The sequence below is a fragment of the Embiotoca jacksoni genome, unplaced genomic scaffold (assembly GCF_022577435.1).
Source record: "Embiotoca jacksoni isolate LCO1_2020_lvr unplaced genomic scaffold, fEmbJac1.0.p SCAF_8, whole genome shotgun sequence".
In the NCBI taxonomy this organism is placed as follows: domain Eukaryota; kingdom Metazoa; phylum Chordata; class Actinopteri; family Embiotocidae; genus Embiotoca; species Embiotoca jacksoni.
In genome coordinates this window covers 8230024-8256647 of record NW_027185436.1, presented here as the reverse complement: position 1 = coordinate 8256647, position 26624 = coordinate 8230024, and the positions used below count along the sequence as shown (strand labels likewise).

At 40.7% G+C, this 26624-nt stretch overlaps 1 protein-coding gene across 2 annotated transcripts in view; it reads right to left on the bottom strand.

The window, feature by feature from the left end:
* Window positions 1-3071: 3071 nt before the first annotated feature.
* efna5b (ephrin-A5b) overlaps window positions 3072-26624 on the bottom strand; it is a 98898-nt gene continuing 75345 nt past the window's right edge. Inside the window, exons 2-5 of one of the 2 annotated variants that reach the window (XM_069138477.1) lie at window positions 24341-24633; window positions 9956-10021; window positions 9497-9577; window positions 3072-7637 (exon numbers count right to left, since the gene is read on the bottom strand). In XM_069138477.1, the coding sequence (XP_068994578.1) occupies window positions 7513-7637; window positions 9497-9577; window positions 9956-10021; window positions 24341-24633 (565 nt within the window). In that variant the 3' untranslated portion in view covers window positions 3072-7512. The remainder of the gene's footprint in view (window positions 7638-9496; window positions 9578-9955; window positions 10022-24340; window positions 24634-26624) is intronic. The other variant, XM_069138478.1, reaches the window with a different exon arrangement.

Below are 26624 nucleotides of genomic sequence, written 5' to 3'. Positions count from 1 at the left end.
GCTCTACATATTATCTGACTGCCCACACACAACGCTGAAAACAATAACAGTTTCCTTCCTTTTTGTCTCGATTTGAAAAAGAGACGACAATATAAGACATACAAGCTTGATCCATAAAACACACAGTTGCTCAAACATGTGATCCTCAGTCATCACCTTCCACCAACACCTCTTTCAATCTGTTCTGCCCTGAAGTTGCCATTTTGTAGTGGCATCATATCTTCCCATAATCCTCCTCTGGATTGGCTGCAGCCCCTCATCTCTCAGCCCTGAAGGTCAACATGCGAGAGGCATAAATAAAAGAAAATGACTTGCGTGGAACACAGTGCAGTGAGTGCAGTGAGTGCAGCGAGTGCAGTGAGTGCAGTGACCTCCACCTGAGCTGAGGGTAACCTATGCTGGATCTATAGAGAGACACGCAGAGTGAGCACCTTTATGGGAGACAATTTCCCTAAACATCTCCGCAACAAAAGTCTTTACCTCATTGTTTGCAGGGATACTCAGTGTCAAAGCAAGATGGCAGCATAGGAAGATCACTGGGAATACACAGATTACACCGAATATTTTGTCATGTACTGGCTACAACCAACTGTTACAATTACAGCATAATGAATTAGCAATATCCGGACATAGGCCACATATATATATATATATATTGAAAAGGCCTGTTTTACAGAAAGCTGCTATAGTATTTAGATATTTCCTATATCTCTCTACCGGCACCTGCTAGTAATTCTCTTCTACCACCAGAAGGTGGAGTTAATGTACCTGAAAGCTGTTTCCCAACCATGATTAAGCATCAAAAGAAGGAGAAGAAGAATGTGTTACTACCAGGTATCTGAAAATGTTTAGGTGCTGTGAAATTAGATCCTCCACTTTAAATAGGAGAAACATGCAAAGGCTACTAAAGCCCCCAAATAGTTCGGTGTGAAACTAATTAAATAAATTAAACCAAAGTGACGTGCAGGGAAAACTCTAGATCTAGCATATCATAAGTTTGTGAGATCAGAGCATCAGGCAGACGTCCCAGCCACAGATCAACAATGAATGACTGACTTTATCACCAGATGAAGTTTCTATTTTTCAAATCAAATCAAATAGTTCCCAGTGAATATCAACAAGTGTTTTTGCTTAAAATGATAATCCCTAGAACTGACTCTCAAAGTGCAATGAAAGAAACTAAGAGATTGTATTTTGATGGGTATTGATCAAATCCAGCTGAAACACGTTGCACCTTGCTTTGACAGAGACAGTGTGTTTCAAATAATTCTGTTTTGTGCATTTCTAATCAATCTGCTGGAAAACTAATGTATTGTTCAAAGATAAAAAAAAAAAAAAATTCTCATTAATTTTCATTTTGTTTGTCCGTTATTATTTATATTCTTCTTTCTGAAATTATTAATAAAACATGTCTAAGCTGTCATAAATCGTTACTCCTGACCTTGAATTGTATTCTAACTTTCTAACCCAGTAACATTATGACATTCCACAGTGTGACTGAGCCTCTAAAATGTATTCAGCTTATCAGTTATTTCTGGCACAAGCAGCCACCCCCCCAACTCCTTCTCAATAAATATGGGGTTGACTAAGTTGATATGCCTTAGAGGCGTTTTAAATATTCCCCCAAAAATATCTATTCATAAAGCGGGGGCAACGTAATTGGGTGATTTATGACCTTTTCACACCACTGAAGCGATTAACTGAAGACATCATTCAGAGCTGTCAGTCAAACTGATTGTTCACATGGAAACGAAACACCATGCAGCCAATAAGTGAGCCAGCTGACTTGAGATTGATGCCTTCAGAAGCCTTTTACTAAAGTGGCCTCTTCAGGGCTGCCATTCGAGCTGTTATTGTGTTAAGATAAAACTTCTTCTATCAGAAAGCCACACTGGCAGAAAAGGAGAAATAGAATCAAAAGCGTAGGTAAATCTTGCATTTGTGTTGCCATCTCGAGGGTGACATGGTTTCAGTTGAACGGCATCTCATCCCGGTGCTCACCCCTCGCTCACTCCTGGTCACAGACCCTGACTATATTCATGTCCTTAATGGTACATCTGGGACACATCTTCACATAAAGCTATCATTATCCCAGATTTAATGATCAGGCGCAGTGATTTGTCTTTATTGGTCTACCAAGACACACACACACACCTGCATCTCCAGAGCCTTCTTTAGTATTAACACCAGGAAGAACGACTTGACACTAATTGGCTCATCATGTCAAGTGTGATCATGCATAAAGAATTTTTTTTTCTTCTGACGCGTTCAAAAAAAAAAAAGTACTGGCTTTGGAAAAAGATGAAATTGGATAGAAATGTATCCTGGATGAGATTTCATGTCTTTTGCATCAATATGTTTTATTCCATCTTTCAGAGCGTTGTCTGCTTAATCCTCACTGTAAACCACAATAGGGCTGAAAAATCCTTTAATACTGGCAGCATCAATGTTCTCCAAGAATCTAAGCTTTCTTTATTTTATCGAATTATCTTTTAAATCCAACTATTTATGTTTACCTCCTGTATAAAGACTAGTCTTTTTTGTGTGTAAAGTCAGATTTCACTGATCTTCATAACATTGCCGGATTCGAGTTGGCTTATCAGGAGGCCTCTCACCCCCCTTTGGTCCTAAGGGCTTGCTGACTCTCAGTCTAATTACCAGAGATAATGGAAGGTGAAGCTAAATGGTGCTGATGGGGTCCAGCAGAAGGTTATTAGGTGTCCTCATTAGTGCCCGACTGAAGTGAAAGGAGGTTTAAGGTCTTATTCTGATCCTGATGGATAGTGTTCCTCTCAGTCGGACTTTAGGGGGTGTGATTTCACAGCGTAGACAGCTAGTCAGAGACACAGATAGGGAGAAACCTAAAGAGAGAAGAGGGCGAATGTGCGTGTGTTTGTGTGTTACTTTCTGTGTCAGTTACAGGAGGAACGTTTAATGCAGTGAACATTCCTAATGCAGTGACACATTTGACAGTGCTTCTGGTTACAAGACTAAACTCGACGATCACAATACTGCACTTTTATACATTTTTAAAAGGGTTTAAAAGAGGAGGAAAAACTGTAGAACAAACATCAAAGCAATGTATTTCTGTTTTATTGTATTACTCATAGTTGCTCAGACACGTGTATATACAAATACAGATCATTTTTTTTGTCAAATTTTCTTGTCGTTTATATACTGTAAAAGAGCAGGTTGGAAACATTCCCCACTGATGGCAAAGTGGGAGCGGGGTTCAAAGGTGAAGGAGGAAGGACAGCAGGTAGTGTGGTAGGGGTTATACAAGCACAAGAAGAATGAGACGGGACATAAAATGAACAAGTGGCTCATCACCAAGAGGGGAGCTGAGAGGCTTTGCCCCATACGCACAGAACCTGGATCGATGATAGGCTTTACCCCCGCTAACAATCCAGTTCAGGATTTGGTGGAAGGGGGTGCACTAATCCTTGAGCTGTGCCCAGGACCGACGTCTACCGTAGTGACAAGTGATTTAGGGTTGTTAAAAAGGGAGAGAAAGTGAAGGGCCCTGTTGTAGTCTCTTCGACGCCAGCAGCTGTTCCGTGTAAAAGCACAATGGCAGAAAGCGTCTTGTACACAGACGGGGCTGCCACGGCAGAGGCTGAAGGGCTAAGGCATGGGAAACACTCTTCGCTGCCAAAGAGGGTTGCCGCTTCCCATTCACTGCAGCAACAGCAAATGAGACACACACTCAAACTTATAGGTCTCACACATTTTTTTTTTTCACACTGAAAAACGTCCAGACCGATGTATACACTCCCAAAACCTCCTCTTGGGAGAGCAGAGAGGATGAATAGTCAGAGCAGACAGACTGTAGCTACATGGGATGAATTCAGTGGATGGAGAGAGTCATTCTTAGGAAAAAAAAACAACAACTAAAAGTTGCTTTTGAACTACAAAAGGACCGACCCTGCCTCTCCCCCCCCTCCCACTGCAACTTTACAACAATGGTTTGTGTTATGTACATTTGTCACCTGTAACTACACAGTTTAATGACATCACTCAAATGGGGATGCAAAAACACACATGAAAGTGATCAGAAAATCTAATACAGCTTAAAGAAAATAACAGCAAAAGAAAACCTTTTTTTTTTTTTTTTTTTTTTTTTTTACATGTTATAAAGTTCATGCGCATGCCACATAGTGAAACTGGTGAGATCCTTCCAATAAAAAAGCCAACAGTCCACTCATGGCTGATCTTTGAGCTGACCAACATGCTCTCAAACACTGAAGGCAAAACAAGTACAAATAGGCCATCCATTGAATCCCAAGTGTTTCTTTCCAAGGCGGGACCAGGACCTTGTGTGAAGAGATGGTGAAGGTTGGTGACTGGTTTGAAAGATGTTGGCTTATGTCAAGCCTTCTGTACATGGACACGTGTACAGCTCCCACACGTTTCCCCTTCATATTAGCTCAAAGTTTCAGTAGGCATTGAAGATCAAAGCACACAATGCATTGTTTGAGGACAGTACACACTCCGCAAAACCCAGAGATAATACGGTATTCATTTTTTTTTTTTTTTTTTTTAGAAAAGACATAAGAACCAAATTAATACTTTAATATCAAACACTATTTACATCAAGAAGTTTTTCTAATAATAATAGTCATAATCATCATCATCATAACAATAATAATAATTATACAGTTTTAACAATGATGTATCTCATTTTTTTTCTTTTGTCCTCCAGAAAGGTACAAAACAGATACTAACCTAACACTACATGTTTTATGATTGACTACCTCAGGATACACAGTATCCAGTATATAAGTTGATCCTCATTTCCCAGGTTAAGGTGTGTACGGAATAAATCATGGTGATGATAGCAATAAGGACAAATAGTATTGGTAACTATAAGAGAGTACAATTGAAGCTGGTTTCTGATAAAAGTCTAGTGTTAAGCTGCTGACAAGTGTCCATTTTGAATCTTCCGCGGTGCTGATTTCCTGTGGTGTTATCCTGAAAATTAGTACCTCATTAAATGGCCTCGTCTCCTATTGCCCCCTCATAGCTGAGCTGCTATTCCGCTGTAATAGCATTGTTACCTTAACGCAAAAAAACAAATGGCAAAAGGGAAAGGCAGTCTTTCTCGAGAAAAAAAAAATTAAACAGACAAAAAGGCAGCCACAAAAAAGAAAACGAAACAAAAACAAAACAGTGCATGCCTTCTGAGACTGAATGGTGCTGGACATTGTGTTTGACATTAAATCAAGTGTTTGTTCTTTTTCCAGTAGTGCTGCATGGTTTTGTCTAGATTTGTTTTGTTAGGCACTGTAGTCACACTACCTTTGGCTACCTCCCATGGCTTTCTATCTCTGTGTGTGTGCGTCTCTCCCTTTAATTCGTTCTGTCTCCTTCACTCACCAATTCTCTCAAACTGCAAGGTCATTGGTGCTTTAAAACCCCCCACGATGGAACTCTACACCCCCCTCCCGAGACCCCCCAAGCCTTCCTCCATCTATTTTTAATACCAGAAATAACTCCCCTTGCCACAACATGGGGTCCACATGCCTGTCATTTTGAACCTCATTAAAGAGTCACTTAAACCAGTAACACTAGGAGCTGAAGGTGGACATGCTCCTGTTCTTGCTCTATTTCTCTCTTAGTATCTGTCTTTTCAAACCAAATTGGTGCCCCCTTTCTCATCCAACAACTCGACTCTGAAAGGAAGTCGGTTTTAGCAGAGTTAGGTTTTCTGTGTTTTTGTGTGTCTTTTAAAGCAAAGAAACAACTCTGTCTGAAAAAAAAGACATAAAAGCTTTTGTTTTGCTTTCTCACCATGTGCATCTGTGGGAGTAGAGGGAAGCTGAATATCGTTATTGCACAGTGACTTCTTTTGAATTTAAGTGCTAATATAAACCTGGTAAATAGAGCTGTGCATCGCCTTGAATTTAATGTATACATTTTGTCTTTGCAGTGTGATTTCCACTAATTGGGGCTATGCATCAGTCCTGTAAATGCTGTACTTACTGCTGCAACAAACTGATGTGAGAAGCCTCCAGCTAACTCTATTATGAGGGAAAGCTATGGTTATATTTAAGGGACAAACATGCGAGAAAAAGTTTGACACTGTGCATTGAAGCATCTTTTCAAACACTTTCCAATGTCCTCTGTCATTTTTCTCATTCAGGTGAATCTAAAACAGCACAAAAATGCTAAGTTTATTGTTACAGACAATGTTTGATGACTCCACTGTCATAGTAAAATAACTTGATTGTTGAAGTCCAATTTAGCCGTGAATAATTTTTTAAATAATCATTTTAACAATCAATAGTAAAGGGGAAAAAAAGTCTGTGGATGCAAATGTTTATGGGAGTGTTAATATTGACTAAAACTCAAATGGAACAGAGAGAACAATTGCTGCCCAGCTCAGTAAACATTGCACAAAATGTCTGTGACTGTTGCCGTGAAATTGTGTGATCAACTTTCAAAAGATATTGATCCTCAATCTCAACAGCAGTCCCTGAAGTGTCTGGAGAGAAAGTTTCAATTTGGTCGTTTTGTGAGTTGGAGGGAACCAAATGCTTTGAGAGGGGTTTTCTTGAGCGACATAAAGGAGTTACCTACTGGTTCTATCGGTTTTACCATCGCTGACGACAGTTCTAAGTATCTTATCCGCCTTTATATACACTTCATACTCAAAAGAAAATTGGCCACTATCTCTAAACCAGGACAGTCTGAAGATCAGCAGGCTAAGGTGCATGCCATGTAAGTGTTTCTCAGTGCTGTGTTTTCTAGTCTGACCTTTGCTTAAAACCATCACTCCTCTTTTCTTACATCTTTATCTTTCAGCTTTGTACTAGACTTACCAGGAAAATGGAGGCGCAAAAATGTGCTTCCCACCACCCAACAGAACTTGATCAAAACATTTTCTGAAAGGCTTCTTGAAAGGTCTCGGGGTAACTATCTACTTGTGTATGTACAGTCATAACTAAGACCTAGAATCTTCACTTTCCTACTGTGTGAAACTGCTACTGTGTACAACTTTGTATAAACTCTACAGCTATTAATTGTGAGTGTAGAGGCATTTTCTTGTTTGACTCTGCAATGCTGTAATGCTGTCACTGTGTATGTGCTCTATATGTGCTCTATATATGTGTGTGTGTGTGTGTGTGTGTGTGTGTGTGTGTGTGTGTGTGTGTGTATGTGTTAAGGGGGGTAATATCAGTGCTGCAATGACATAAACATAATGTAAAGGGATGTCAAAAGTCACGGGAAAATAAGAATCACTAAGTGTCAAAAAACGGGATTTGGCATCTTAGTTGAAGGTTTAAGAGGGGGAACTGTCTCTCCCACTTGTAACATCAACTTTGTTCACTCACAGACGGAGAAAGACCACTTAAATATTTTTTTCTGAAAAAAATAGAGGGTTCCTTGAGAAGCCTGCTCTTATGCCCAATCAAGCAAAACGCCATTCATCCAAATCCCACCCCTACCCTGCAGCCACGGGCAGATTCAGGCCACGCTAGGTGTAAATGACCTCCAGGACAGAGGGAGGCGCTATAAAGTGGAGAGTGCTGCAAGGCAGACCAGCAACGATGCCAGAAGTGGACCGGTTTTCTGAAGATGTGGCGCAGCATTTGTTTCACTTCGGGAAGGCTCAGCCGGATCATGGCTGGTATCATCTAAAGGATCAAAAAAAAAAATATAGTGAGTTTATGTTATCGCCTGTTTTTTTAAACATTGCATCACAGACAAAAGATAACACGCAATACATCTTTTCTCAAATGCTTACATTTGTGCTGAGATCTACAAAGTGTAACCTGACAATATATCTTATTTACTTACAGTACTATTTACTAATTGGTGCATAGCTAAGATTTTGGGGTTCATGTCTTAAAGTCTGAGTTGCCATATGAACTTCAGTTGCTATATAATGTTTCTACTCTCATTGTTAGAAACATTTTGAATTCATCTCCCAGGTGAGCTGCCTCCTGTGTCTGTCTGGCAGTGGCATCAGTATCTGTGAGCAGCCATGTGCCCGCTGCACCATGGGAAAGTAGCTGAACCATGCACAGCAAAGGACAGATAGACAGAACAGAGGACCGGACAGTTAAATAACTATACGAACGTACGTGTGAGTGTGAGTGTGTGTGTGTGTGTGTGTGTGGGGGGGGGGGGGGGGGGCAGTGGAGGGACAGGGCAACAGCAGATGACGGATGAATGTTTTAATTTTCCTCCTTTGGAGTGCATAATAGTGGATGGAGCCAAAAGACGCTTGCAAGATGAGAGACGGCCATTAAAGATGCAGACTGGATAGAAAGGCGGGCAAACTGGCACAAAGAAAAATCAGGCAGGAGGAGAGGCAGGTGGGCATTAAAAATGTCCTAGGATCGGGCCTTGCTGAATCCTTGTGTGTGTGTGTGTGTGTGTGTGTGTGTGTGTGTGTGTGTGTGTGTGCCCCATTTAAGTGGTAGTTTATCATAATTTCTTATCCTCACAGTGAACTGATAAAGCAATATTCTTCCAGTTTCAAAACGTAATAGATCTTTTCAAATTCATAACATCTATAAAATGTTTTTGAATATTAATAACGTATGTCATATTCACTATATTTAATAGTTTGTTTTATCTGTTCATGGTGGGGCAGTCTTTGTGTGGTTTCAGACCTCAGGGTGAGCCGGTGCTGGGAAGGAGATGGCAGCATGTGGGTTATGTAAAGAGTTTTAATTGAGCGAGTGGGTTAGCCTCATATATGAAGACGTAGAAATGCTGTGCGTCCAGAGTACATAAGATAATTAATGCTGGGCTACAGAGCAACTCAGAGAGCAGGAAAACAGATTCTAAAAACATGCCAAGTGTATTGTGTGACAGTATGGTATAGCTATGTGCATGCAATGATTTTTGTGTTTTAAAATGACCATTTTAATTTACACCTGCGATGCAGAATTTTTTTTCTCCCCATTTTGCCAGCGAGAGTGATTAAAAAAACACTGTTGTGCTTACATGATAGCCTCCACGGTAGCCTATTCTGTTGCTACTGTTGTGGTTATACAACGGTGGATGAATTAAATACTGTAAAAGGCGTCAAAACCTCCACAAAATGACTCAATTGACGATAAGAATTTGATCCTGATTTGTTATATGTAGAAGTCCAGCGCTATGGGTTTAAACAGTGAAGTGACTGATTTAATGGGCAGAATCATTTTAAAGACTATGATTGTATGAAGCACAACAGACAGCTGGAAATGATCGTTTGTATATACACCCACGCACGTATATACCGGCATGTATCAACAGTCAATATACAGTAAGCCCACAGTGTGATTACATAAACAGCGATTTAAACATGTAAGCGGCAGCAGGAACATGACACGACTTTGGCAATCTGGAGAAGGATCAGTTGAAGAGAAGCATTGCCAGAGATGTGGACGGACAGATCAGCTTCCAGACAAGCAGCAAAAAAGGAAACAAGCAGAGAACAAGAGACACATATACAGATGTCATACTGAAGAGGATCAAATAAGCAGGAAGCCATACTAACCTCGTGGTTCTAATGTATTGTCTACTTTGTCGTTTACATCAAAAACGCGGTCATGTACGCCTATAGTTTTCACACAGCTGTCTATAACAGAAAATAGGGAGAATGAGAAATCATTAGACGTATGTGCCAAATAGGTTAGTGACATTTGTAGTCCCCCCCGCCCCTCTCAGCCCTCAAATTAAACATCCCAAGCAACAAAGCTCATGGCAACTTTCAGATAACTTCATTAAATGTGAATGGCTATCATCTTTTTTTTTAATGTTTCCAAAAACAAACATTTTCTTAGCAAGTAAAGCAATTCTGTGATAAATGAAGGGGATATGTTGGACAGTGAGCAAAAAGGCAATTCAGGGTAGTGAGGTAACCAGAGAAGTAGACATAAATTGTTTTGATTTTCAGTCCAATTGTGGACTTCAGCAAGCTCCATTACAAAGCCTTGTGTTGCATGCAAACACTTACTTGATGGTCGGACGAAAACTTTGAGCTTCAGGCATGTTTTCCTCCCGTTCTCAGCAATGGTGGAGGCTGAAAAAAAAAAACGGGATAGACACAGGTAAAGATGGTGTTCATTTCATACTACGTAGTATCGCATATGCATTAAACAATAAAACATTTCCAGTGTAGTTTCCAACTGTGTTTTTCCTTCAGATCTGTGAATTTGATTTCTAATGTTTTTCATTCCTGTAGATAACAGTTAAACCTGAGGTAATTTATTCAGGAGAAATACAAAAACTTTCAGACAGTTAATGTTGACTCATAAGTGGATTTTGTAGGGTTAGTCATGGTTCTTGTGGAATTATAGCTTGGAAGTATTTACAGATGTGCTAGAGAAACCTCTTGAGGGAAAACGAGTGCTTTGCTCACAGTTTAATTGTACTATTTTAGATTCTACAACTGGCAGTATAGCCTCATAAGGATCAAGGAATTTGCATTTCCATTTTGACTTCTTTGAAAACAATTGGGAGATGAAACATTGTGCGACTGCTTTATATGTATAGTTTTTATGTATTTTTCCTCCTGTCACTCTTCAAGCGACACTAAGGTTCACACACCGAGGATATGTGCTGCATGTGTGGATGGTTTGTGGTTGCTGTCAGGAAATGGATCCCTTCCTGTCAGACCCATGGGGTGTGAATCTCCGAGCGTTAGCTACCCTATTGGTTGTATCATGTCCCCTAAAAATATCCCATCTGGCGAGCGTGTGTGCGAGAGTGTGTGCGAGAGTGCGAGAGTGTATGTGTGTGTGTGTGTGTGTGTGTGTGTGTGTGTGTGTGTGTGTGTATGTGTGTGTGTGTGTGGTTGACCACTAATGGTGTTGTGGTGAGGCACCAGGTGCTGTCTCCTGTAGACAGGGATAGGGGTCAAACACATGTCAGTTGGAGCGCGGTGGGTGAATACTGCGTGCATCCATCATCGTAGGAGAATGTACAGTAGTTTAAAAATATATGTTGTTATCTTTGGTCAGGACCTCATATTAAAGAGAGAATAGTGTGATACAACAATGCTATTTAGTAGTTTTCATTTCTATCATCTCCTTCGGCTCCAGAGAGAAAAGTGTCCACTGAACTGTCTTTTGGTCATCATTTTCTGTTTTCTGTGGATCAGTCTGATGCAGTGAAGCCAGGCTTTTCCAAAGGCTGCCATTTTAAGATCTGTCAACTCTTCTCTGGTGAATCTTTACCGAAACCCTCCCTTACCTTCCCTCTCCCCCTACTTGTATCACCCTCTCTTCTCGTCTGTCAGCGCAGCAGTATTCATTCTTCAAAGCTCAAATGACTTGCCTTCATCATATTTACAGCACATAGACCTACGAATGCATGCACATACTGTACACCTGCTTGCAAAACGCAGTCTGTCCCTCTGCATCCACTTAAATAACACTATTTGAATTTCTCTCCATTTGCAGAATGTCTCACATTACAGTCCGAGCATCCATTGTTTCTGAGGCAGTGGAAAAAAGTGCGAACAGTCTCTGTAGCCAGGGAATCTCTTAATACTAACAAACAACTCTGGAAAACGGTCAGGAGAGAGGGAGATCTATTCTTGCATTTTGTATACCACTACTCCTTTGCCTTGAGATCCAGATGCCAGTTTCTTATCAAATCAGAAACATTACTCTTCTGCCTTCTGTGCAGCTCATCAAGCTCTCTTGCCTCTTGACCTCACTGTTAGCATTTAGATTTTGTCACTTCATCAGCTGTTATCCGTTTCTTCATCATGTGTCACCGACTTGACTTGAGATCAGATGCTATTTTTCACAGCTCAGTTCATCTTCAGCAGATGCAGAGAGAAGAAAGTGAAGTGAAGAGACAGAGAGAGAGAGAGGGCCTTATTATTTCGCTGTGGAGGCAGCCGATGACACGCTAATGAACCTTGGCCACCGTCGCTCACCCACTCGGTCACATACACACCAGTACCCACACAATTTATGTCAGTCTTCGTATTGCTTCATTTCTTTATGCTTCCATTTTCAATGCACGGCCAACCACATTCTCACTCTCTCTCACACACACAGGCGCAGACACACCATCTCCAGATGTTTTATCTTCATCACTGCTGTGGGCAGAGCTGAGTCACAGCCATCGACACCAGCCACTTAGTAAAGGCAGCTGATCATGAGAGAAGTATGGCCCTGATGAAAATGGCAAAGAGCATATGGGAGTCTCTGACATGCTGACAGTTTGTGAAGGTGTTGTGATGTTTATAGACTTGGCTACAACATGCTACCTTCCTCCTACACAAGAGAAAGTCATGAGCACATGTAGTCAGAGGTAGTCAGAGTAGATTTCACCAATTATACTTTGGATATTTACTTTAGTCATATTTTTTTTTTTCTGTTTTGCAGCAAATACAATGTAAATATTCTAGCATCTATGCCTGGACAAGCCTTTTTTTTAAATTTTTTTTTTACGTCTGCTCATGTAAGAAATGTAAACAAGTCCACTGTGTTCATTAGCTGGAGACAACTAAGGTTTTTTTCTGTACATTATTGTCTCCAAAGTACAGATTAAGCTTTGGCTATGCAGTCCCTTGTTGGTAGCAACTCTTCATACTCTGTTTGATGAGGATTCCTCCACCCCGGGCCCAAACTGTCCACACCAGCGCCTGTTTATTTTGGATTAACAAGCTGCTGAGGGCCTAGTTTATTGTTCTTGTAGGCCGTAACATCAACACCTGCTATTCTGGTTCCCTTTCAGGCCCACAACCTTAACCATCAATCCATCCAGCCTGACCATGTGGTTGCTTTGAAGGACAGAGACCCTGAAAAGATGTCCCAAGATGGGGTGAGTGGTGATGAGAGGGTGATGGGGGGTAAGGTCAGGTTACTCCTCCGTGTCCCCTGGCTGGTGATGGCTGGTTCTCTCAGTGCACTGCATTATGCATTAGCATTAAGGCAAATGGAATGAAGCAGAATCCAATTACTGAAGAACAAACAGGTGGGCTCAGTGCAGCTTAGGCGCAGCATTGTTTCAATCACAGCCCAAGCCAAGCTTTATTGCAACTGTAATGTTATCTGGAAAACACTTTTCCTTTGCTTTTCAATGGAAGATTCTCAATCCAGACATGAGGACATAAAACCAAGTGTCCTGAGCGGAAGCTGAAAGCAAATTTTAATTCGGCTAAACACATTGCATAACATGAGGGTGGCATATTGATATTTTATCCATCATTTCGGAGGTGTAATTGTGCAGCTGTAAAAGGATCCTGCAGAGTGAAATTATGTTTGTTGTTTTTTTGTAATTTAATCTGGTATCGTCTAGAGTTTTTCATACTCACTGTGTCAGTGTCAACCCAACCACAAGGCTTAATGCAGTACGGTAGATTAGCAAGCAGTCTAGCACAAATGGCTTTCTTGACACGACAGATTCTCGTTTGTAGTGCCTAACTACATTTATGTTAAATAATTCATCGAGCCTACGTATTCCTGATATCTACCAATCTTAAACAAACTGTGACAACAAACTGTCAACATTTTACATTCAAGTATTTTAGTGTAAAGCATCCCTTCAGTTTCTTAAATAAAGCCCTGACACGTGAACATGTAACATTAATAGCATTGTGTTAGCATGCCTGTAGTCTGCGTCAGGTCTCCAGCTGGCTTCAATAATGGTGCTCTAATCCTTAGATCCCTGCTTATTTGTTGGATAGGATGGGTTAAACTGAATACCAATGTAATGTTGTGTCCAGCACTGACAATTTCTAGTTACCTTATTCTGCCAGCTCACTGAAAAACAGCCCGCTGACCATGTCATTCAGTCACTGGGATTACTCGTGGATTACAACAAACAAATTTAGCTAGACTTTAGGTTTAGGAGTCTGAGTTTACATAAAACTGTGTCCAAAAGGGAGAGCACACTTAGAGAAAAATTTAAACACAACAATACTTTATGCCATCTTCGACACACGTTTCCATTTAGACAATATGCAGCCAAAAGGATTTTTTTTTTTCCTATTCCATGGACAGAAATCCCTGCTGGGATCTATTAACTTTCAATCAAAGGAGGACAATGTTGAACTAAACACGCAGAAGGAAACCTTGAAATCGAAAGACTTGGGTCGTTTTTCAGGCAGAGAGAGAGACTATTCTTATGAACCCTCTGATAAGCAATATGAACTGCTCCACCATCAAGTATAGTAGGTGAATGAACCAAAAAAGATTTTTAATTCACACACACACACACACACACACACACACACACACACACACACACACACACACACACACACACACACACACTCTATGAAATGCATATGCAATACAATTTTGCATATACGCTGATATACACAAAATGATTAGCCGTCCTTCAAAAAAATGCCTTCTCACATTCAACAACTCACACAACAGCACCTTTTTTTTTTAACTTAAGAGTGAAAAAATATTTGATAAAAACATTGGAAACTGCACACAGTACCAGCAGAGATAATGTGCATGTGTGTTTGCCTTACTACAAAAATGTGTGTGTGTGTGTGTGTGTGTGTGTGTGTGTGTGTGTGTGTGTGTGTGTGTGTGTGTGTGTGTGTGTGTGTGTGTGTGTGTGTGTGTGTGTGTGTGTGTGTGTGTGCAAGAAGATGGAAGAGACTATCGACTGAAGAGGCCCATTAACCAGATGCTACTACAGCGAACACACAATAGGAGGGAATGAGGGAGCTGGGAGGAGCAGTCAAAGAAGAGAACTTGGATTCAGCCATCAGAAGCCACATAAACTCTTCCCCCTGGTGATTGCTGGCCTTTTGCTCCTTCCTTGTGTCTCTCAGTCTTTGACAAAAGTAAGCCCAACTCTTTCTTTATGCCACTTGCACAGAAGTGACAAGGTCACAAGCAGTGAGTATCAGTAATGCCTAATTATACATTGCACTTGTTTCCTTGTATTGTGATATATTGATACAAGAGTGCAGATACAATTATTTCCTTTCACTATTATGTCAAATTACATCCAGCTTACTAATTTTGTGAAAAACCACATAATGATGCTCGAACAAATGACTCTGTGATTGAAAGTCTGAGAACCCTTCAATTTCCTCTACTGACTCATGTTCTCACACTCAAATCACAACAAACGTGCCGATTTATTAATCTATGGGGGACTTCAGCAGTTTAAGGAAGCCACAGCATAATAAATAACCGCACATAATAAGGTTTCATTACTGCACTTAATGTATCACATACAATCGTAATATTATTATTATTATTATTATGGCCTAAGTATCCTCCCAGTAAATAAATGAGAAAAACTGTGTGTGTATTGCAACAGAGGAAAGGTGAAAAAGAACAAATAAATGAACAATAGCCAATTTAACATAATGACTAATGCAGTGGGTTGATTATATACAGAACTATGCAAAGCTTTTAGGCTCTCCAGATGTTTAGATTTGTATTCATTATGCATTAAAATAAACTATCCGCAGCAGCAACAAGAGCAAGGAGTCCTGCAACAGACACTATGGCCCCCACAGAGCTCCTATCTCAACATGTCTCAAAGTCTGTCTGGGATTACATGGAGAGGCAAAAGCAAATTAGACAGCCTAAATGGAATTAAAGCATCCGCACTTTGCTTTTAGTAAAGGTTTTGCACAGCACTGTACTGTATGTGTTAATGGTTTAATGGCCTAGGAGAAAATTACTTTATGATAGTGAATACGCTTGTGAAGATGGCTTAGATGCACGACTCATTAATAGGCTGAGAAGAACCTTGTGCCCTTTGAATATCTGCCCTCGCTGCCCTACTCCTCTGATCTCTTGGCTTTTTGCAGCCTCTCTGGTTATTGGCAGGCAAAGAGATGACTACATTATTGGCGATCAAACTCAGATAACTTGATTAAAGACTTTTGTCTTTTGCCTTGCCTTCTCTAGGCTGTCAACAAGTGTGCCATTACTTGGCTCATGGGCTATTATTAACAAAGTCTGGCTAGTGGGCTATTGTGCTGGTTAACTGTTTTCAATTTATTTTTCAAATGGGGACTCTTGGACTTCCAATGAGCTTGTCATGGCCAGACCAAACAATGTATTCTTGTGTTATTAGATATCCCAGAAGCCATTTTTTTTTTTCATTACCATTTTCTAATGTGTGTTTGATGTGCATTTAGACATTGGTGACAAAACAGGTGGATAATTTAAGAAATTTATTTCTTAGTCAGGTGTTATGACACCATAAATAACTTCAACTGGTATTACTTGTAGAATAGGTTCTACAAATATTGTGAAGTCTACTAAATGTATAGAAAAAATATTCTTCCAAAAGTTATTCCTTCATTTGGTGTTTAGACGATGGCTCTAAAGAGCACTGTCAAATATGTCGTTCCAAAATCTCTCCTTGGTATTAATTTGGTTTGACATGTCGTAAATGTTAAACCTGCAGTGCAGAATTTTGTCTCTCCCTTCTGACAGTAAGAGTAATTACTGGAACACTGTCGACACACGCTTACGTCATAGGCTCTGCTGTAGTCAACTCTGTGGCTGCTGTTGTGGCTGTAAAATGGTGGACAAAAATAAAAAGCTTCACAACCCTAGCAAAAGGACTTGTTTCATCATCAGAATTTGATTCATTCGGTCTGATGACATTTGGGAAGTCTAGAAGAACCTGGAAGTCACCCAGTTTGACCAGCACATTTTTCAGGTCTGTCCTCAAAACATGGCCAGCCGATGAGTGTGCGGTGCAAAAGAGACACAGGAAGGACACTTAATTAAAGTGCAATGCCACCAACAGCTGCTAGATGCTCGCTCCAAAAAAAATCCCCGGCTCTTACTGAATTCAAAAGCATCAACCTCTCTAGAAATACTAAGCCAGTCAATTTCTTTTTTTCAGTGAGTCATTATGGTCTCAGTTGCTAAATATGGGCCCTCTAATAAGTATGCAGGTGGTCACAGTGGAAATGTTTGCTCCATATATAAGATACCAAGGCATACAAACAGCTTTTCTGTGTGCTGTGTGGCTGTTGATTGACAGGTATTTGGCCTGCAGATCTCCCTGGCTCCTGAATCTGCCCTGTCCTGATCGTTGGTGCTTCTACAGAACACGTAGTGATTGTTCTCCAGACATGCAGCTCTACTGTACTTTAGGAGTTATGTTAACAAAACTTGATTGTGATAAGCAGAAATGTGATATGCTGCACTCCTTATTTGGAAGGTCCTGGCTCCAAACAGAAAACATGGTGCTGACCATATGCTACAACTGTAGGCTCCAATACTTGCTCTATCTATCAATTCATCTCTATATTGAGTGTCTATGGCGGGGAGTGCTGTACTAAAATCCAAAGAGAGAGATGAGATGAAAAGGGAAGACAAGCAACAATGTAGTAACCAGGAGAGACACAGGTGGCGGAATGTCTATACATCTAACAGGATTATAATAATGCATTCCAGACAGTGTGCATCTGTGGGCCTATTCTGTATGTCTGTTCATGTTTATGTATGTATAATGTACATGAGTGCGTTTGTATCTGTGCAAATTCTTTTGCAGCTTTCTGTCACATTACTCCGTGTTGTCAGATCATTTCTGCATGCTGATGACAGGGTCGATTTTTCATGTGAATGGATGAAAGGCCTGAATTATGTCCATATGCAGGTTCTCCTCCTCGTACCACAAATGGAACAGCACTGGCTCTTTGTCATTATTAGCAACCCTCCTGTAGCACCAAAAAAAATACAGACTGCATACTCCATCCCCTGCCTCTATTTTATTTGTCCATTAATGCAATTTTCCTGCTGCTGCTGCTGCCTGCTCTATCTCTACCTCTTTCTCCTCTTGGGAGCGGTTTGAAGGAGCATAGTGCATCACAGGATTTATGATCAATCACAAGACAGCGGCAGTCCATGTCTTGAAGAATCTGTTTGAGCTTTGTGTGCATGTAGCAGTCCAGTAAAGTTGAAGAAGACCTTATGAGGTCTTGTGAAAAAGCCTTATAAATATAAAAATGTATTTATGGTCAGTCTTCTGTTGCATTTTGCATGTTGGACTAGAGGCATCTGCAGAGTGACTGAAACCTCACTGAATATTTTTCACTTGACAATCTAACAGAATCATCACCATTTGCTCAGTTTTAATGGAAAAGTGTTAATTTGGTACAAGCCACAGACTCTCCTCAGGATTCTGATTCTGTAATATTAATCTTTTTTTCTGTGTCAAACCCAGAAATATATGTCAAATAATTCCAACCACAACACAAAGGTGTGTTTTCTATGAGAAGCAGTGTCAGTCCATGTAGCAAGTCAGACGGCAATTTACCACTGCATGATCATACCAAGTACGGTTTCCTATTTGTCGCACATCTTACATGCTTAAAACCACCATAACTGTGCTCACTCACTCTCTTGCAGTGAGCTGCCACTGATATTGGATTTTTGCCCTTTTCAGATTAAAATCACTCAAATACAAGATTGCGGATTGCATCCATATTAGAAAAACGTGCTCGCGTCAGCATTCTGCGAAATGGGTTTCACTTAAACCAAGAATGCACTGTGAACTCCGACCTGAGAAGTGCTCACAATGTCCTCGCTTATCCCGCCTGTCTTTCATAGAGGCACACACTTCAGGGCTGTCACTCACTCACTGCTAATACTCCGTTTTGCTGAATTGCTTGCATATGTGACCACCATTAGATTACTCCTCTCCCTGCATCTTCCCTGAATCTGTTAGATTTGACATCTTTAATGTATTTCTCTGTTAATTCTATCCCGCTCCTGTCAGTCTGTTTCGGGTTGGCAGAGAAAACATAGCTGGGTGTTGTCTGCAAAAAGATCAGGCTCCTGACCAACTCTTCTTGTCTTCAATTAGCTGCTTATTAGAAACAAGAGACTGATGCAAACAAACATTAAGAATTATGACCTCTATTTGAGTGAATTTCCCCTGTCCTGCTGGCATTGATTAAGCTGTTTCAGTTATTGAAGCAGATGACAGCAGAGCCCTGTCTCCTCTCTCTAATTCTATCAGAGACGCAACAAATCAAACCCTCGACCACCATCAAACTCGTAGGGTGAAAACATCATTAGGGGCTATTTTCTCTGCAGGAATATGATTTGACATCTTAATTTTCATCTACAAACAAGAAAGCTAATCAATCACGTTAGTGAGGGCACATTTTTCATCCCAACAGTCCCTGTGGTCATTTGGTGACAGAAAGTTAATAGAGATGATGAAAAGATTAATATTCTGATACTCTATATCAGCACTGTTTATATATAAGGGCTTTACAGTGCTGTATGTGGTTAAACACTGGTTACTCTGATGTTGACTGTGAATACATTTTCTATCTTTAGATGATAAACTGTTGTGTCTCAAGGGTATGAGCCCTGCAACGGTAACTATTGCTTACCTCTGCCTCTTGTACTCATGGATAGTGACCTCTGCCTCGGGACACGTTGACATTTCTGTCGAGTGCAGGTGTGCAGAATAGACCGCTTCAGTGGGTAGTGATGCATACCATTTTCTCTGCTAGCTACGTTACACTACGCATTGACACAATATAGGCAAATCGACTACAAGAACAAAATGTGACCACTGGCGCTCTCTGCTGAACCTATCAAGTTATACAGTAAACATCTCTCAGCTGTTAAAGCTAGATGTACTCACTGCGTCCGGTGTAATGTCCACCCTGATAAGCTTATTGTAACTTATTTTAGACCTTGCGTCAATAAAAATGAATAGCCTACTAAATATTTCAAAAATGAAAGAAATCAGTCACTAATTGCGGTTTGCAATTCATTATTTAGAGATTTTGCATGAGGTACTTTAACAGTTCTGTGAACAGAAAGAGATGATAAGATAAACATGTAATGGTCCTGGTGGAAAGATTGGGTAAATTCAGGTCGCGTATCAAGGCCATTCAGGACTTTTGCCATCTCCACATTTGATTCTACTCAAAGGACAAGTTTCAAGTGATACATTTCATGAATGATAGGCATGAATGTTGACAAGTTATCTGAAATATAATGTGCCTTTTAGGCCCCATCACAACCACCAATGTTCACCACAATCTGATAACTGACAGCCGACCCAAGACTGGCCTACATAGTGTGTGTTCATGTGGTGGTATATGCAAGTCAGCCTTTGATGCCTCAAAAAGGAACCACAAAAACTTGGCACAACTGATAGTAAAGTGTCTCTAAAAAGATGCAGCCTGAGCCCAGAGCTAGGGTTTAATCGATGTTTAGTCACGGCTTCACAGAATTTGACAATGGAGTCTTTATTACCATTAGCAGCGATGATGAGACTGGATAGCATCACTAGGTGGCTGGCAAAGTGTTGTCATAATAACAGTCAAGTTAAATAGCACCAATATTGTTTCATAGTTGAATCGGCATCCACATCTCGGAAATGATACAGCACATAATGTTGTGATTATCATTTTAAACAAAAGGTGAGCAACATCTTCATTTCATTAAATAAGAGTTGTGCTATTAGACATTGGCAAACTGCAGGAAATTTACCACTGAAGATATTCCAGCAGAAGGTTTTGGAATGCGTTGTAGTACTCAAACAAAGACATAATGCTGCACGCAAGGTTGTTAAAACTGCACAACAACTTAGCTGTCAGGCTCACTATTCCACTCACACTGTTTTTCTATCTTGGTTTAACTTTATATTGAAAGCACTGACTGTGATTACACAAAAGCTGCAACACTGACTGGTTATTTGTCCACTGTACACTGGACTTCATCTGCAAACATATTTCAACAAATAAATGGCATGCACATTTAAATTTCTGAAATATTTATCCTCTTGCTCAAGAATACTTGAGTAGGAAAGATGCTTGACACAGTATATAAGTAGAAATGTTTTGTGGCGTGACCTCGGGAGGCAAAGTGATGCTTCTTTGCTTCACTCAGTCCAATCAATTTATCAAATACCAGAGACAAATGGTCACAAAGGAAACAATTTTACCATTTATTTAAATGGTGTTATTATGAGAGTGGTTTGGTGTTGTTAAATAAAAGAACTGTGCATGTAAGCATCCAGACCACATGGGAAATACCTCTTAAAAATATGCCTGGGAAGTTTATTCCAACTCCAAATTACCTGAGGTTGTTGTGGTTGATGCCAAACAAACCTGATTCTGATGTGCAAACAAGAAAAAAGAAAACAAGATTTTCAGTTACTGTGGCATTCAGTATTGCTTTTTAAAAAGAGGTTTGAGCCAATGTTTTTATTTACTTTTTTCACCATCTTAACTGAATATTTGCAATAATGATATGTTAAGCCAAAATAGTATCCCCGAGAATATTATAATAATTAGGTTATTTTCGTTAAAAAAAAGTTCCCTGCTGTGATTTGTGAATGTAATTTGGCAGCCTGTTTACTTATTCCTCAATTAGAAAGTTGTATTAATTATTCAAATCTCAAGGTGAAAGGAGAATGGAAATTATGTAAGTAGATGCGACCTGAAATGGTCTAGTATGTCTCTGGTGATCGGGCATGAGGAGGATTTCTTCATGGTGATGATGATTATGGCAGCGGTAGAAACACATGTTGCGAATGAATTGCCAGGTGTGGTAATGTAACTACGTCTCCCCCTCTCTCAATCTTCCTCCTTCAGCCCTACAGTCTGTCCACTAAAAAGACCGTCCAATCCACCAGCAGCCATCTCCTCTGCTTCTTATGGACGTTCTAGCTGGACACAATGGCAGTGGGAAATCACATGTCAGATGACTTCATGGTAGATGACTTTAATATCCGCCACAGTAGCCAGTGAGGCTATACGCTAGAATCATTCAATAGCCAATGAAGCCGCGGGCCACTAAACCAATATGGCGTGCTGTAGCAGAATGGATGTGTTCCATGAAAGCCCTGTCGGTCGCAGTGTAATTTAATCCAGCCCTTAGGACAAGCATCTCTCAACAGAAATGGAAAAAAATGTTCGAAAGAGAGACTTGAGGGAGTGGATGAATTTTATAACCCTACACTAACCCCCATCTACGCTCCCAAGTTTGGAGACTTCTATTTTTCCCTCGTCTTATTTAGTATGACTGTCAATGCAAATTGGCTATAAAAGGAGAGAGAAATCTGGTTATTTTTTTAACAGACAAATGGCCAAACACCTGCTTGTTGAAAGGCCTCTGGAAAAGATCCAGGCTATTTGTTTTGTAGGCAAGCTTAAAGAGACAACACCTATCCACCATGGGAACAATGGCAAACATTAGTGAGGTGCGTCGATTTTTTTTCTTCTTCTTTTTTAACTCCAGTTCCTAACTCTTTAGCGGAGCAGGGAGGGAGAGCAAAACATGTGAAATGAATAAAGCGCAAAAGTCTTGGCAGCCTGTCAGGTTAACGGCCCCATAAAAAGGGTGCCAATTTAGAAAACAGATCAGAGTGCGGACGTAGGGCTATGCTGCTGACTCTTTCAAGGCTGTCTGAGAGACGGAGAAAACACAAAGACACGGGGGTTTGACAACCACCTTGAGCTGCATTAACAACACAGGTCAAAAGTTTGCAGATGAACAGATCAAAACTGACACTGCCATTCCCACCCCCACCTCCACCTCCACCCCCACTGAGCAGGAATGTTTTTTCTTTTTTATTGCGCTTTTAACATCAAATGGCCCTACAATGTGCACAAACCTTTAAGGCTTTCCTCCATCATCCGAGGAAATAATGTACAACACTGCCTGATTTTGCCACACATATGAGCACATAACTGTACACCTTATCTTATAACAATCAGCGTATCCCTGTGTCAAATGTGTTTTGAGCAAGTGGCAGCTCCTGGGCCTGCTGACAATGAATCCTCCGTCTCCCGTGTGCGTGTAGTCTGTGGCGGAAGGACAAACTAAGCTCAATTCCACCCTATCACCTTGCTTTGATAAAACCTAAATTTCCCAGGGGCCTCAACTTCAGATGAACTCAGTCGGGCTCAGTTCCTATGCCAAGAAGCAGACAACTTAACATCTAACGCGAGCCGAATAGAAGCATAACATGATGCGGAGAGGAGGGCAAGTCCTTTTGGAGTGATACAGTATTGTGCAGCAGGGGAAGTGAGCTCTAACTTTCAAACTGTCTCAATTTAACTCCCCCGTGAATTCCATTGCCATTTAAGGGAAGAGTTTTCTGTGAGTGATGAGAGCGGTGTGAAAAGCTTGGCTGAAAGCAGAGCATGAAAGCATCTACTCAGATCACTGTAATGCCACTCTCAAAGCTCTGTAGTGTAGTTGAGAAAACATGGTTGAGGAACAGCATGTCTCTCACTCTGTTGTACGGATGGATCAGGTCAGGAAGGGGTTGTAATTCGTGTCAACTTCGGGTTATTTGTCCTCATATTGTCATATTTTTCTGTGATCAGAAAAATTGCCATAGCGCCAATAATAATAGGAAATTAATATTAAGAAAAGGCAATTGTCTCATGTCACCTCTCAGTGGTGCCACTTCATTACAATTATCTGTCATATCTACAGTCGGGTGACAAATTAAAGTCTTGATAATAAGTAGAGGCATGGCAAATGCTTACATATAATATGGGGCATTTTTTGAGCATGGTTTGGGTGTACATTAAACAATTTTGTATTGATTGTATTTATTCCCAGGTGATTGCCTTTTTATCCGATGAAAAAAATGGTCTCCTCCTGAATTACGCTGAGGCTGTTTACACCTGACACTATCAGTCCATCCTGATCTGTCCTGGCGTGATCGGTTCAAAAGTGGTCAGTTTTAAGGCATCTCATTTATGCAAGTTAACACATTGGCTACGTCACGAAAATATACAAGTAAATAAGAAAGAGAACATGAACTGATACTAGACAAAAGGTGTTTAAGCAACAATTATTTAACAAACATCTTTGCTTACTGAGCCTCATTTTAAGGCTCGATCTGTTAGAAATATTCGACGTAGGCTATTTTAAGCTTGTAAATGTTTGAAAACTCAAGTTTTTAATTCTCAACCATCAGCAATCGATCAGTTCAGGTCAGATTAATTAATTATACTGGTGCGTCTCTGATGTGGATCAACGAACTGCACGAGGGGGCAGCGCCACTCAACTGAGTAGGCAGTCTTCCAGTGTGGTCCAGGACACATTGAGGAGACATTGCATATGCAATGCTGTAATACAAGTGGCCACATGCATCCCAGACCACCTCCGAATGTGGCCTGAGCAGATCAGATCTCAATGTGTCCTGGGTGTGTTCACACCTGTACTTTTAGCCGACCACTTGTGATCCGATCACGCTAGGATGGATCAGATCGGACCTCGATGCGAGGCGTGTCCAGGGTCTATAACTGTATTCACATGACACAAGAGGTGTATTTTAGCTAATGGTAGCTCAAGACATTGATAACTTTGTGTTGCTTTTTTTTCCCTTTGAATTTGTCAACCAGTATATATTCTATGTATATTGCAAAACAATCATAGCTGTCACTCACAGATATAGTAGTATTCTCTGCCCGGTCTGAACTCGAAGCCCAAGGAGAAGGGAGTGAAGAGCTGGAACTTCTCTGAAAACTTGAGCGGTCCGTTCGGGGAGTGCGGCCTGTTGCATTCCCAGCGCTTGAAGCCCTTGGCGGTGTGGTCGCATGTGCTGTAGCCGTCGTAGTTGACCATGTAGAGGACGTAGCGCTCTGTCCGCTCCTCAGGCACTGTGTCTTCATAGTGGGGACAGTAGACATCAAGGTAGTCGTTTATGCACACGTCGATGTGGTAGTCCCCACGATGGAACCTGATTGAAAAACAGAAGAGAAGATAGTAAGGAAAAGATGAACTTTTTTCATATTTATGTAAAGTACAGAGCTCCTGATTTTGAATGACTTACATGTACTTCACAAGTTACATGAGCAAATTAAATCATTTTTATACATCTGTTTTGATGTTTCAGTTGATAAATATAAAGGTTTGTTCCAATTCAGCACGTACACCAAGAATGCAGTTCACACATCTCAACACACTTTAAGTGTTGTGTGGAAATTTACAAGCACCAACAGTTTCATCCGCTGCCTTCAATAAATTTAGGTGGGTTGGTTTATCTATAAATCTATCTCTGCAACAGATATTTACTCACACATGTGCCTTCTGAATGATAGCAAACTGAAGTATCCAAATCTGAGGAAATATGCTTAGAAGTAAACAATTTTACTTGAGGATTTTTCCAGAAAAACAAAAAAGTGAGTGCAAAGTAGAAATGGTCACAGGGATACATGATGGTCCCCGACAATAAATGTCATGATAGGAAAAATACAGGGCCGTGCTGTCTCTGAGGGCTGTGCAGTGAGGCAGCTTTACAGCAGCGATGATCTAGAACAGGCCACACGGGGTCAGAGGGCTTCAATACATACAGGGAGATTCATTACAAGGCCCAAAACTATCCCAAGTTTGTATCTGCACACACACACGCACACACAATCACAATGTATTCTCTATTGCCCACCAAATAGGCCTCTCGTGGAATTTCATCAGCTACCTAAATAAAGAGCCCTTCCTGTGCTATGAGTGCTCTGGTTGACCTCGGGTGGTACGACCCTAACCTTGGGGTCACATGGGGCTTCACAGAAAAAAGGTTGGAATACCTGTAAACTTACTATGGATGCCCCAATTAAGCACCCCCACACACACTTGAAACCCTCTAAGAGCAATGACGTGAACCAAAACGTCCACACATACAGCTGTTGCCGCAAACGCACATCACCCAGAAGCCAGGTGGTGTGAGTTTATAATTGAGACCCAGTCCTCAATGTTGTAAGAGCATCACCTAACAAGAGTTTTGACAAAACTTTTAATTGAAAACTGCCACTGCAGTCTATAAGAAGGGCTCCTCAAGCCCCAGAACGCACGAGGGGCCGAGCGTACGACAGGCGAAAATAATTTTATCCTTAAGGACTCTGGAGCCTCAGGATTAACATACTGAAGCAGCATGGTGACCTCTTTCTCTCACCGTACAATCTTTTTTGCTGCACTCCTCAAAAAAATGTCCTTTAAGTCTTCAAAATGTTTGAAAGAAACAACAACTCCTGCCTCCTTTGAATGGTGGATAAGATTTATCAAGAATGAATTCATAAAACAATGACGATTTTGATTGATTGTCACCAAGTGTCTCACATTTTTAGCTGCTCTTGAAAATATATGCTGCAGAATGGTATAATGAGCTCTCTTTCTCATCCTCCTTTTCCTTGTCACTCTCTGTCCATTCACTTATTTGCTTTCTCAGTTCACACTACGGCTTTGTTGTTATTTCAGTGTGATGTTGGACTCTGCAGAATTGATCTTCTAAAACCCAACCGCTGTATACGCACAGAAAACACCAAAACAGTCTGCAGTTTATCCAGACAAACTTCACAGAATTTAAACCAGAGCGCTTGTATTGAAGATCAAATAGCAATTTGGGGAAATAAAAATCTGTTTTTGGTGCCTTCAGTTGCCACTTGATTCATGTTGGTATAATGTAATGATTAATGTAACAATCAAGCGACAAATTGAACGAAACCATTTCTCATTACTGTGATCATGTGTGTCCTCTGGCCCTGCTCTCTATATTTACGTGCATGCGTGTGTATATGCAAGCATGAGCTAGCATGAAATGTTGTTTTTCCGTGTTTACCAGTGTAGGGTAAATACCAGTGTGAGGGTGTTTACAACCAAGGCATGGAGTAGCTGGAGTAGCTCATCTGTAACATTTCATTTAAAACATGTCTGTGAAGGTCCACGAAGAGCCATGCA